At 41.3% G+C, this 14,316-nt stretch overlaps 2 protein-coding genes across 7 annotated transcripts in view; one reads left to right on the top strand and one right to left on the bottom strand.

Annotated features, from left to right (window-relative positions):
- Nucleotides 1-14,316, top strand: part of LOC143885365 (uncharacterized protein At2g29880-like) — an 87,082-nt gene that overhangs the window by 69,142 nt on the left and 3,624 nt on the right. The gene's annotated exons all lie outside the window — the stretch shown is intronic.
- LOC143885364 (SIN-like family protein) overlaps nucleotides 8,522-14,316 on the bottom strand; it is a 115,511-nt gene continuing 109,716 nt past the window's right edge. Inside the window, exons 14-16 of one of the 6 annotated variants that reach the window (XR_013253248.1) lie at nucleotides 10,220-10,337; nucleotides 9,993-10,086; nucleotides 8,806-9,131 (exon numbers count right to left, since the gene is read on the bottom strand). Coding sequence is in view for 2 of the 6 variants with exons in the window: in XM_077389504.1 (XP_077245619.1) it covers nucleotides 10,263-10,337 (75 nt within the window). In the remaining 4 variants the exon portion in view is untranslated. The other 5 variants (XR_013253250.1, XR_013253247.1, XR_013253249.1 and 2 more) reach the window with 5 other exon arrangements.

Here is a 14,316-nt window from a genome sequence, read left to right as displayed (position 1 = left end):
ATATAAATTCTCAACTGCATCCTTGAACCACAGATCTGAACTTTCATTATCAATCAATTCTTCAAAGAATGAAAAACAAAGATTGTACCTGATTGAGCGACAAATTTTCAATCGAAATTATGCAGCTTTCTAGATCGGATCCAATTTCCTCTCCTCCTTCTCTAAAACATGCTCTGATTCACACCTTGCGTGCTTGGATCTTGTATTTTAAGCTCGAAACATTAAAAGCTAAATCTATGGTTTAGACATGGAAGTAATGGAATTAGAGGGATAGATCTCAGATCTGAGCTTGAATCAATAAAATTCGATATAGGAATAGTAAGATTCTAACAAAAACCACAGAAATTAATCCAGAATAGAAGAATAAGGTTTAGATCTGAGATGAAATAATGGATCTACGGTTTGGATCTGGATATTAGGGTTTAGATCTAGGTTTTGATAGTAAAGGAAAGAAAAATGACCGCAACTGGCACTATAAAAGGAAGAAAATAAGGTGATTGAAGAGAAAATCTCACCGGAAATGGACCGGAATCTGACAGATCTAATCAGAGAAGACGATCGGAGGGAGGAAAACAGCAAAATCTCTCGCTCTCTCTCTCTCTGCTTTCTTATGAGAATGAAAAAAATCCTCTCTCCTTTTCTGTCTCTCACAACTTCGGATCGGAGGTAGGGTTTCCGACAAATGATTGGAGAAAACGATCGGTGGAGGGAGAAGATGAAAAGAAAAACCCAAATTTCTCTCTCTCTCTCTCTCTCTCTCTCTCTCTCTCTCTCTTTCTCTCTCTCTCTCTCTCTATTTTTCAACGAAAAAAAAAAGAATGAACAGTACCCTCTCTTCTTTTGATTTTTTCTTATATATATAAACAGAGGCTGGGATATTGGCACTACAGCAAATTGATGGGCGCACAAAATTGATAAGCGCACAAACTAGCCGCGACAAAAACGGGCTATTTCAACCCCCTTTTACATACAAATGATATATTTACCTCCTTTTCCCCCCGAACAACCCCCTTTTTAGATGTTTCACCCCCCTTCACGATTGCATTACACTTTACTGTGACGCTCGTCTTATTTGACAAATCGGGTCGGATTTTGATGAAATTTAGCGGGGGCCATGGTGAGACACTAACCTAACTTGTGATGCAATTTGGGATCCTAGCTTGGTGATTGGATGGGGTTTCGCACAAACACAGCGAACTTGGGTCCGGTCAAAATGGGGTGTCTACACGCCCCCGCCCTTTACCAACCACCTCCTTTTCCTTGGCGGAGCACTCTCCACTACTTCTACTGACTCGGAAGACGAACTCTGAGAACCGGTTGAGATAGGCATCGTAAAATAATCAAATGTCAGACGAAATAAAAAGCACAGAACTCACCGAGGCAGACAAACGAGGAAAGGCAAAAACCAGAGAAAAGTTGGTGAAGAGCAACACCTAGAGAAATCGCCGCAGAAGGAAGCCCACTTCACCCAAGGAAGACGAAGAAATTAGACAGGAATGAAATCCCCAAAAAGGCTTTAAAAAGAGCTCGGGTTTCGACACGCGTCGATCAATCTCACTCCATGTCTAATCCGATGGGACTCGCACACGTGGCGCCGATTGGGAAATTCGAGGAAACCGCCAGAAATCGAAGCGCCATGCCCCGCCCCGCCCCCCCCCGACTGAAAAGACGTTGCTACCCCTACTGCTAAGTGACTTCCCCAGCAAACCATCCCCATATCCTCCCCACCTAATCAAAGATAGGGCTCGGAATTCAAATCGCCCGCACTGGCCGAGTTTCAACTCCTCCCCACCTACTGAGAAGGAAGGGTCCAGAGAGGGAAACCCAAGCAAAGGGTCCGGCATACAATTCAACCCGATGGAAAATACCAAGTACGGTGGGGAAAGGCTCGGGACCCATCGTAAGGGTCCGGCATACAATTCCACCCGATGGAAAATACCAAGTACGGTGGGGAAAGGCTCGGGACCCATCACAAGGGGTCCGGCATACAATTCCACCCGATGGAAAATACCAAGTACGATGGGGAAAGGCTCGGGACCCATCGCAAGGGTCCGGCATACAATTCCACCAGATAAAAAAATACCGAGCACAATGGAAAGGGCTCGGGTCGCATAACAAAGGCACGGTCTTACTTCTACCACTCTGCTCAAATAACTCGACTACTACGTGGATGGAAAGGAAGCACAAGATACAAGTCAAAAGTACAAAAAGAAACTATTCATAACTATTTTCTTCTGACCCGCGGGCCTACAAAAAAAGGGGGAGAAGAGAGTAACAAAGACGATAGGGCACGCAAGCCCAGGCCCCGAAGACCCCCAACAAAAAGAAAGACAAAAGGAAAAGAGCCCCTCCAAAGTCCCCCTCATCTCATTGCCTCCAGCCTAAAGCGACTGGCCACTGAAAGAGTTTTTCACGTCAGAGAGCTCCTTATCGCTATGCTCCTCCTCCGAAGAGCTTCCCCGATCTGGATCCTCAACAAGTTGGGTCTGGTCATTTAACCACCTCACCCGGTTCCTCAACAAGTCGTTCTCCGCACGCAAGGCTGCTATCTCTCGATCCATGTCGATCATCCGGCTACAAACCTCCATTTCCCTACGATGAACATAAGAGAAGAACGAGCGGTTGCGATGAACAAAGGCTTCATGGGACTCCCTCTCGTAAAGGGGAGGATGATGAGAGCGTAGGGGAAGCCCTTGAGGCGGGCTCCTCTCGGGAATTGGTTGCTGAGGCCCCAACCCACCAGGGTTTGTCTCAGGGCTGCTGGGAGGACTCCCCTCGGTGGCAGCGTTCCCCTCGTCACTTACAGAGAGACCCTCGAGAGACAACGACATCTCTGGCGAAGCCCAAAGAGAGGCAGAAAGAAAGCAAAGAAGGAGAAAGGATCGAAAAAGCGATCTGTGTAAAAAGCGGAAAAAGTCATCCTTTATAAACCCGATGAGAAACCCTTGGGTAAGAAAATGAAGCGACTTGCCCTACACGTGTCCACTTCCTATTAGATGACCGGCCAGCACCGCGTAATGGCACTACAATTCCTCGGGAAGGAACCGCCAAACAAAACAGCACGCCCTCTCGTATTCCAAGGCTCCCATAAATGCCCTCATCACGATATTCTTTGACCAGATAGACAAACTTCAATGGACCAAAGGATTAAGGGGGTGTTATACACCTGATGAGACGTAAATACGGCGCTGCTCTCAAATCCCGCCACGTGTCGTCCATGCACCAATAAGAGCCTAACCATCATGAAGAAAGGCGTTGGGAAATGGCAAGACCGTACGATTACGACACGTGTCACCTCTCGCCGCCCAGACCTCATCATCACAAATCACTTTCAACTCCGCCTGACCTAATGAAAAGGAAGGGTCCGGAGGTGGGAAACCGATAAAAAGAAATCCGATTTCAAAGACACTAGAGGAAAAATACGCGCCCGGGCCCAGAGCCACGGCACAAGAGCTCGACACACAAACACAACAGGCGGAGGAAACTAAACGCGCTAGGTGAAGGCTCGGAATCCCGCGCAGTTCGGGCAAAACGTCACAATTCCTTGCAACAAGGAAAATATATACCAAACACAGTGGAAAAGCAACCAAGCAGACGGGAAAAGCAGCATAAGAAACACGGTACAAACTCATAAAGATCATCCATTCACATCCTCTTGGCCCACAGGCCTACAAAAAAGGGGGGCGATAAGAAACAAAATATAGGGCACGCAGGCCCCAAAATCCCCAACGAAAAAGGGGAAGAAAGAAAAACAAACATGAAAACGGGAGAAGCCAGAAACTAATCGGAAGAAGACTCCTCTCCCGAAGGGTTCCCCTCCTCTCCCCAGGAGCTCTCCAGCAAGGGGTCCACCTCATATTCAAGCAGCTGCTCATTGAGGGAGTGAACCTTTCTCTGTAATGCCTCGTTCTCCCGCTTCAAGTCCTCAATCTCCTTACCCATCTTTGAAACACAGCCACGCAGTTCCATCCCTTGGTGATAGGCCCGGGAGAAAAAAGACCACTCCTTGGCGACACGGGAGCGAGACGACTTGTCCTTCGTAGGCAAGGAGGAAAGACGAAGGGGGGGGAAAGCCCGAGTCCCTCCTAGCCCTTTTCCGACAGGCCGCAAGGTCCTCCTCCGGGTTGGAGGACAGGTCGGGGTCACTCGACAATTCCTGGGAAAGAGGGACTTTGCCCCTAACCTGCGAAGGGGAACCAAACATGTTGCCGAAAAAAGGGAAAAGGTGCGGAGAAACACCTATCTCAGGAAAAAGTAATGACAGAACACTGGGATGGTCTTCCTCTTTAAGCTCGAGGGAGAAACCCTTGTGTCTCGAAACAAGACGACCCACCCGGCACGTATCTCCGACCGAAAAGCCACATGATGACGCTACCATTTCCCGGGGATGACCGCCGGATAAAACGGCACGTCTCCTCGTAATCCGGAGCCCCCATAAATGCCCTCACCATGGCATCACTTGATCAAACATTACTCCCTTGGCCCATTCAATGGACCAAAGGAGTAAGGGGGTGTTATGATGGGACATAAATACGGCGCTGCTCTCAAATCTCGCCCCGTGTCGTCCTTGTACCAACAAAGCCTAAACTATCATGAGGAAAGACGCTGGGAAACGGCAAGACCGTATGATCACGACACGTGTCACTTTCTCACCATCCAAGCCTCATCATCACAAATTATGGAGGGGATTATCCGGCAAAGCCACGCGCGCCGTCGGAACAGGAGAACGGCCCTATCCTGCAAAGGAAGGTTTTCTCTCCATAATGATGAAAATGTCCGCACGCCAACCCTTAAAAGGGGGAGAAGGGAAGAAGAAAGAGATCCGTTTTTTGAAAGACTTCCCTTAGATCTCCCACAAAACAACCAAGAAAGAAAGAGGCGAGGAAATAGCAGAGGAGGCTGGGAACTTAGTCCCACTCTCCCTGTTAGTCCCCTCCGACCCATCCACCCACACACCGAGAAAAGCACCTGCACCTTGGTCTTGGTAAACCTGATCGAACCCTCTCCTCTTCTCGCTGTCGTTTATATTGATTGGTCAAATAATCTGACTTGGGTGTCGAAGTGGTCGTCCGGGACCCACCCCGGACCACCCAAATCCCTTTGTTTGTGATTGCAGACCCCGCGGAGGCTCTCTACCTACCGCACGATCGCAGACCCGGATTCCGACGCCATCAAGTATTAAGCTATTAAATGATAAAATCACCTTGATTTGTTATCCTGTCCACATGACTATATATATATATATATATATATATACTTACAACCTAATATAGGGAACGGGCATAAGTGAAACAACCAAAATATCCTTGAGACATATATAAAGACTAGTTGTAGACCCATCAGGATCACCACGGACACCGGCGTGTTTCCAACCATATTTTGGATTATGATATAGGTGACAATGTTGGAAGAAATACACCTATTGGAGTGGCTCAGAGAGAGAGAAAGACGAATAAGAGACTTTTGAGGAAAAATTGACTCTTCTGTAGGGGGAGAGAGAGAGAGAGAGAGAGAGAGAGAGAGAGAGAGAGAGAGGAATAAGGAGACTTTTCAGAATAAATGGACTCTTCTGTATAGGGGAAACCTAAATGTGGTTGCTTTTTCCACGGAAATGAAAGTAGAAAATCACGAAATCCAAGGAAAAGATAATGTTTGAGATAGACGTATGAAGACTTTTGGAATTCCGACTTTTTACATTCCGCGTGGATGCTGAGGAACCCCAGAGTGAGTTAACAAAATTGTAGCTAGCAATCTCTTTTCTTATTCCAATTTTAGTTATTAGAGTTTATAGATAGATATACACGTTTTTCTAATTTTAGAGAATATGAAAAGACTAACACATTTTTCTAATTTTAGTTATTTATTTAATTATAAAGCGTTTTTAATTTTCTGGATGTTATAAAGCGATTTTAATTTTCTCGATGCTGAATGCGATATGCAGAGGGGGTGCCACGTGGCACCACCACAGCGCACCACATTCAGCTTTATATATAAGAGTACTAATAAAAAAACCCTGTGAGATGCACGGGGCGAGAAAAATGCATTTGAAAACTATATACATATACTCTGTTGAAAAGAGATATATAACGATATGCATAGATACATTATGGATTTATGGTCAAATATAATTAGAGAGATAAATTGAAAGAAATGATACGTCTAGAATGATTGGTTAGTGCATAAGCATGACAATTTGGAATTTAGATTTTTTACCATGTGATGCTCAAAATTAGATTCTTATCCATAGCTCCGAAATATTAACCCTTCGGTTCATAGTAAAGTATTAACTCAATAGTATTGGAACTTAATTTACTACCTAAACCCATGAATCAAGTAAATTAGAAAGTTTCTAAGAAGAAGAAGCACCAAAAAGTACTGTACAGCTTGCACCATAAGATGATCCAAATCGTCCATAAGATGGGCCACGATGTAAATAGGTTCTGCGCCAAAAATAATTTTATAGGATAATCCTAACATTCCAATCTTGAGTGGTTTCCATAATAAAGAAATCAAATACAAATTTAAGGATTAGAAAAAAAAATAAAGGTTGAAATTGTAAAAAAAATGTAGAGATTACATAAAAAAAAATTAATTGAATTTTGAATGTGCCATTTGGTAGGGAAATTTGTGGGAAGCACTTTCATGGCTACTTTTGCATAAGAGAATAACCACCTAAAATGAATAAAATGAGGACAAAATCTGCCGAAAACATGAGCCCGTGTGGCTTTTCTAACATGCAAAGTCAGCCGCAAAATGGCTTTTAGTGAAATAATTGCCTAGCAAATCCCGATGAATACATGCATTGTATCCTCCCAACCATGTGATCAGTTTCGATAGGCCACAATGTAAATAGGTTTTGGCCCAAAATCAGTTCCATAGGATGATCCTAGCCCTCCGATCTATTGAGCTATGATTATACAGAGTTTCTCTATAGATTGGAGAGCTAGGATCATCCTATGGAAACGATTTATAGCACCCAACCTATTTGCATTGTGATCCATCAAATCAAGGGTTTGGATCATCCTATGGTGTGGGCTGTACAGTCCACAATATATTCAAAGAAGGAATTTGCTAGGCAATTTCGCGGGAAGTCATTTGTCCACAATATTTTGCATGTGATAACAGCCACACATTTTGACAGATTGGCAGAAGATTTTGTTTTCAATTAGTTCATCTGACATGGATGCCATCATTTGTAAAAACAAAAATGGCTGAGAAATGGCTTCCCGAGATATAAACAGGTGCTCTTCCTGGGATAGTTATAAAATGAAGCCTTAATACTGTTTTTTCAAAAAAGAAAGAAAGAAATGCATTGATTCTAATTATTTCAATAAAAAAGAATATAACAGAAGGAAGTTTTGATCTAAAGAGGTTAAAAGGAGGCCGCACTTTACCTTCTGTAAAAGTATTGTACCGTATCATAGCCCATAGATCTATAGAGGGAATGCATATTATGGGAACCTTTCTAGATGGCAGGGTTGAAATCATCAGAAGTAAATAATTTTTTGGTCACAATGTATTTACGCCCATCAAATGGACGGTTCGGATCATCCTATGGTTGAGGTTGTACAATACCTTTAGAAAAATATAGGAATATAAGGGCTACACCATATAAAATCTTTAAAATCTCGATTCAAGTTTTCACATTGATTTTGGAGCGTCAATGATTTATAATGACCTAAAAGCCATATTTCCCATTTAACGATCGGTAAAAGCTATTGATTACAACTCAAAGCAGGCAATTAAAAAGGGAAATCCAAGGAGAGTTTGGTTTATGAGATTTTATAGGCGGTAAGCCCATATCGTCCCATATTTTCCAAAAAATACTGAGGCTTACTCCATAGGATGACCTAAACCGTCCATGTGATGGGCCACAATGCAGCTTTCTTGGATGTAGGCTAACGAATCCCTTTAAAAGTTTATGCGACAGACTGGGTGAAATGCCTTTTGCAATGGACCTAGTAATTCAATTATACCATATCATAGGATGATCAAAACCGTCCATCTGATAGGCAACAATTGCCTTCCCATGCGAAAGACAAGGACGAAGTGGGTTTCCCTCTTTCATTGTTTGCCCACTTTTTTGTTTTTTTCCTCAAATGCATTTAATTCATTTGACGTTGAGTGACAAAAGGAAAGAAATAGTTGAAATGGGTAGGACTGAAATTAAATAGTTTCAAGGGGTGTATTTTGTGACAAAAGCCAGAGAGAGAGAGAGAGCTACGTTTGAAAAGTTTAGGAGAGAAATTTTGGAGATGGCAGAAAATATAATTATTAATGTTGATGTGTAAATCTCACAAAAAAGAAAAGAAATTCCTTTTTTCTCTAGCTATATAGTAATGGATAGATAAGAAAAATATACCCTTGAAAAGAACATCAAATGGTGACTTACACGAACTGCATTAATGGTACACAGATCTTGCCAATCAGCCAGAAAACCGATACCAATCGGCAATCCTACTCAATTTGGGCTATCCTTCCAGACTTTGAGAGAGTTTTACAGAGAGAGAGAGAGAGAGACTCATTAAAATTGGTGGAGTTTATTAATAAGCCACATAAGTAAGGCCTCCTCTACAGCAGGATTTCTGATTTCATATATTGCCATACTGTTCTCATCAGCCACGTAAGAGCTGTAAATACAGAAATAAATTATTAGGATTTTAGGAACAATACACAGATAGATTTTTGATGCGGCGGAAGCGTACAGAGAGGCGAAGATCACCATCTTCAACCCATTGAAGAAGAACACCTTTTCATAATACCATCTTCTTTGATAAAAATAAACTCCTGAAGCCACAAGGAAAATAAGAGAAAAACTGAAATTTGATTCCATCCAAGATCTGATAAATACACATCACAGGCCCATATTCATAAATCATATCACTTTAGTTTCCTAATTTCTCTCAACTCAACTAGTAACTAATACTAATCCCATAAGGATTCTAGCTCATCTAAAATTAGAAATTCAGACTTACTAAGAAATCTACATAAATTAGAAAGTGTCCTACATCAGATTTGGATGTTATCAATATTTTAGATGTAGATGGGAAGAAAAAGAATGCTGTCAAAACTCCCGCCAATATTGTAATTGCAAACACCACCGTTGGTAAGGGAGTTATTAGCCCCACATTCTGCAAAACAAACATGAAAATCTATGACACATTCACCAACTACATAGGGAATAAAGAAAAAAAGAAGATCAAATGTAAATTCTATTATCTAGACTCTACATAGGGAATAAAATGACCGATCTTCATTAAAAATATGGTCCCCCCCACCCTCTCCTAGGCATTTTCACCTCTTGTTTGCATTTTTTTTTCCTGGAAAATCAATTTCAAGAAAGGAGGGGGTAAAACTGCTGAGAAACAGTGTGGAAAGATTAATTCCCCAAGGTATATTGGACCCAAGCCATCTAAAATCTCATTAACTACTTTTATTTCAGTCATCAATCAATCTCTTATTTGGCTTCTGTTGGAAATATCTCTCATTCTTCAACCCTCTGTCATAATGTTGAACCAGGAACTCTACATGGTGGCTGAATCTGAACCGTCGTTCCCTGCGAACGCAAAGATATCAAAAACACTTGATTTGCTATGGTGGTAGATTGGCTCTCAGACCAACACTTCTAGCCACCTTAGCCATGTTCATGTGGGTCCCGTTTGGATTCTTACTTGCCACCTTTAGGGTACTTGTTGCCTAATCACTACCCAACAAGTCCCTTACAGTAGTTGATTCTCCTGTGAGAGCATCATAGTAGTACACCGCTCTTGGGTCAGTCTTTTGTGCTGACCATGTGTCCAAGGGAATTAATCATTGATTAACCCAACAGAACCGCTAGCATTATAGTAGTAATTAAGTTGTTGAGTTTATAGCAATCTTGAAAATTTTAGGCACATATTTTTTGGTCCTGGTTAACTGACTTATCTACTAGAATTCATCAGTAAAATATGAAAATCAGAGATGCTGATGATCAGAGAGAGAGAGTTTCTCACACTCGACCTTGTCAGCTACCAGATCAACGGCCCCAGTCAACCCACATTTCTGAAATTTGGCAGAAAAGTGAGTAAAATGGCTTTAAGCTGATCACTGTCAAAGAATATAATGAAATGTTGTCTTCATAAAAACTAAACCATGCATGTATGAACATCAAATGGATGTGATAATTAAATGTAACCGGAAAATTTTAAGCAAGGTAGATTATTTGGCCTTCCATGATTACCAGGAAAGAATAAGTAGTCATCTAATGGGAAACGTTATAAACATCATTTCGGCTTCCCATCACCACTTTTCAACAACCATGCACCACCTTTCTTAGAAACGCAGAGTTCATTTAGGACCTGCCATATCAAACAGAAAGTTCAAAAGCATTCATTAACAGCATCAGAAACAGTCTGCAAATTAGCCATCTCTAAAGTACAAAGAAGAGTAGGGGTGGTCATTCGGTTATAACCGAACCGAATGATCCGAAAATTAGTAACCGAAATAAATTCGGTTAGTTGAATCTCATAACCGAAACCGTAACCGAAGTTATTTATACCCGAACCTAACCGAAACCGAAATTTTAGTTCAGTTATTCGGTTTGTTCGGTATAACCAAATCAATGGGAAGAAAAACTAAAAAACAGAGCATTAGCTAACGCACAGCAAAACCCTATTTCAATTGGGGAAAAAAAGAAGTCATTCAACGAGTCATTGATTCATTGGGGAATAACAAAGCATTAGCACAAATCAAAGGGAAAAAAAACAAAACCCTATTTCAATTGAGGAAAAAAGAGAAACCCTAAATCTCAATGTTGAAATTAATGTTGAAATCAAACAAACCACTTTCGAAATCAAAACCTAAACCCTAAATAGCAATCCACATGGACCACATCCAAAGGACCAAAGTCCTAAAGCTAAAACGCATACAAACCCTAAAAATAAAAGGCATCACCTCTTAGTCTTGACCGGTGTTGGAGACTCGGAGTTTGAGGCCGGAGGTGGAGAGACTGAGAGAGAAGAAGAGGCCGCGTCTGTGAGAGAAAAGAAGAAGACTAGAAGAGAGGCCGCGTCTGCAACTTGCAAAAACCCAAAAATGGCAAAATCCAAACGTGTCTGTGAGAGAGAGAGTGAGAGACTCGAGAGTCTGAGAGAGAAGAAGAAGAGGCTGCATCGAATCGTCGAATCGTAGAACTGAGAAAGGCAGAAAGCGAAGAAGAAAGTAGGTTTGTTGAGAGGAGTTGAGAAAAACCCTAAAAACTCAGAGGTAAATTGAAATTGAATTCGACTTTGAGACTTTCGCCTTTGGGCAATTGGGCTTTGACTCTTTGGGCTTTGTGTAAAAACTAAAACTTCGACTCACTAATACACCCCTATTTGGCTATCTTTTCGTATTTTAGTATTAAAAATCATGAAAGGGGGCTGTCCAAGCAACAGAACGAGGGGTGTGATGAATAAACTCTTACAATATTTTTGTTTTTGTATGCATGCAAAATTACAAATCGGTTTTTCGGTTTGACCGAATGTATTGATGCCTATAACCGAAACCAAAACCGATAACCGAAAAAATCAGGATTTGGAAACCGAAACCAAAAAAAATTTCGGTTCAGTCGGTTCGATCGGTTATGACCGATTAATGAACACCCCTAAAGAAGAGGACAACCAGCAACACTATAGTATTGACAGAATACTCACTAGAACAGCTCAGGCCCTGTTTGTTTTAGATTATGACAACTGATTGTGGAGCCCCCAATCAATTATTGGACTGAAAATTACACTAAATTTGAGTCCAATAATTGGTTAGGGACTCCACAATCGGTTGTCATAATCTGAAACAAACAGGCCCATAATGTGCAGATAGGCTCCAAACACATCTAAAAGTTGATTGTAGAATGTTTCACGTCACGTGGGTAATTAACAAATACTATGCTTACAAACCTAAGGATCCAAAACAAAAAACCTACAGCATTGTGGATAAAATCACTTTTATTTAGACAACATAGAGAAGGAGGAAAGCAAACAATAATCAAGATAATGTGCCACATCTATGATAAAATAAGAATTATCGACGATCCAATACAAGACACCATCCATATAAAAGGCTTTGCTTCTCAACCAAGAGGTTGGAGGTTCGATCCCAGCTTACCAACCAAAAAAAAAGAAGAACACACCATCCACATAACAATACGAACATGGTATCACTATTTATCAAATTTATCGGGAATTTATTGTGCATTAGTCCGGTAAAGTCAGAAAAATATGACGGGGGGGGGGGATAACCATAAAATTTCTTTGTTAGATATAATCTTATTATTATAGAATTGTCGTTAATCTCCTCGCTTAATGGTTTTGTTCAAATGATCTTTTCCTAATATAATATATCTACAAGTAAACCTAAGTTAAAAGAATCTACCTCAATCACTTGCATGCACATTTCCTAACATAAAACAACTATGCTCTAAATCTAGATTAAATAGTAATACAAAAAAATATTTTCAACGAATTACTCTAACTCAGATATATTCTCCCTAAACAATCTCATATCTTAAGCACCTATTCGAAGAATTACAAGGATATTTCTCATCACCCAATAACTGAATATGCAAATTTGATTCCTCATTGAACAAGTCAAACCCAATTGTGCCATATGAGTCCTCTAAGAGCCATTCCTGCAATAATTCCTCAATGGGGTAACTTTTTCTTCACATGTTGCTGCAATAATTCCCCAAGGTAACATTTTCTTCGCATGTTTATGACATGATAGTGCATCAGAGAGAAAGCAAAGTACTACAGCAGCTTGCAAATAAGAGCCAAGGTTTTAAATTTTGGTTTCGGGCGAAATTTCGGTCCTTCTCGAAACCGAAATTTCTGCCGAAATCACCAAATTCGGTAAAAGCTCTCGAAATATCGTTTTTTTAAGCCAAAATTTCGGTAATTTCGGTCGAAATTTGGTAAAGGATTAAAATAATATTAATTTATCAATTATTTCGCCAAAATTTCTGAAATTTCGACTGAATTTTCTGAGATATTTGGTACATTTGGAAATTTCGGTTTCGGTGCGATTTCGTTTCGGCCCCGACCGAAATCCGAAATTTCGAATTTCGGATTTCGGTCGAAATTTAAAACCATGGTAAGGGCCACACCAAGATTTTTCACATGAAAACCTGTTTTACTTAATGTCACGGGTTGCCATTCCAAAAAAAAATAAAAAAAATCATGTCAAGTGTTGGATAGTTTGGGTAATCTAATGCTATGTTTGGTAGATAATCATGTCACAGTGTGGGATCAGGTATTACGTATGACTGAGTTTGCATACAACATTTTTGTCAGTTGTTCTACTTGAAGAGTCTGTTTGAGTCTGGGTGTGCAACCAATGGTTGATCTAGTTCCATTAAAAACCAAAGTACTACAGCAGCTTGCAAGTAAGGGCCACCCCAAGATTTTTCACATGAGAACCTTACGAGGAAAGAGCTGATCTATATTGCAGATTTTCTGAATTCACGCGAGAGATATGATGATGGTACACAGTAGGCCAGAACGATTCTCTAAAGGATCCTTAAGGCTCTGTTCACTTGCCGTCCCGCGTGAGCGAGAGAAAGGAAAAACCCGCTTATTTTCCCGAGAATATCATTTTCGCGTGTTCTCTTGCTTTTCCGAGAAAGCGGAATTAGTGACGTGGAAAACGAAAATAATTACGTGGAAAAGAGCATTTTCTCGCGCTCACGGGATTTGGAATCCGTCGAAATGGGCAAGATTTGCTTTCGTTTCCTCGCGAGAAACGAACAGTGGGTTTATTTCCTCTACCCTCTCGAGGCAAAAACACGAGAGAAGAAACCCACTCCCGCATCTTCTCCGGCGAGCTTTTCCGCTCCTCCCCAACAAGGTACCTCCCACGCCCTCACCTCTCTCTCTCTCTCTCTCGTTTCTATTTTTTTTTTCTTTTTGCTCAAAGCCATCTTCTCCGGCAACTTGGGCTTCTTCTTCGGGTCCTCTGAGACTCCTCTCCGGCAAGGTACGAAAACCCCCACGCCTCTCTCTCTCTCTCTCTCTCTCTCTCCGCTCCTCTGTCTTCCTCGTTTCTTTTCTTTTTTTCTTTTTGCTTAAAGCGATCTTCTCTGGCAACTTGGGCATCTTCTTCGGCTCCTCTGAGACTCCTCTCCGGCAAGGTACGAAAACCCCCACGCCTCTCTCTCTCTCTCTCTCTCTCTCTCTCTCTCTCTCTCTCTCTCTCTCTCTTCCTCGTTTCTAATTTTTTTGGGATTGGTATTGTTTGGGATTTTTTTAGGGTTTCGATTGGTATTGTTTGGGATTTATTTGACACAGTTAGGATCTAAGTTTT

This window comes from Tasmannia lanceolata, unplaced genomic scaffold (assembly GCF_043159265.1).
Source record: "Tasmannia lanceolata isolate RefF3 unplaced genomic scaffold, GAP_Taslan_0.1 ptg000008l, whole genome shotgun sequence".
Lineage (NCBI taxonomy): Eukaryota > Viridiplantae > Streptophyta > Magnoliopsida > Canellales > Winteraceae > Tasmannia > Tasmannia lanceolata.
The sequence above is the reverse complement of the archived record's forward strand: the minus strand, read 5'-3'. Positions and strand labels throughout refer to the sequence as shown.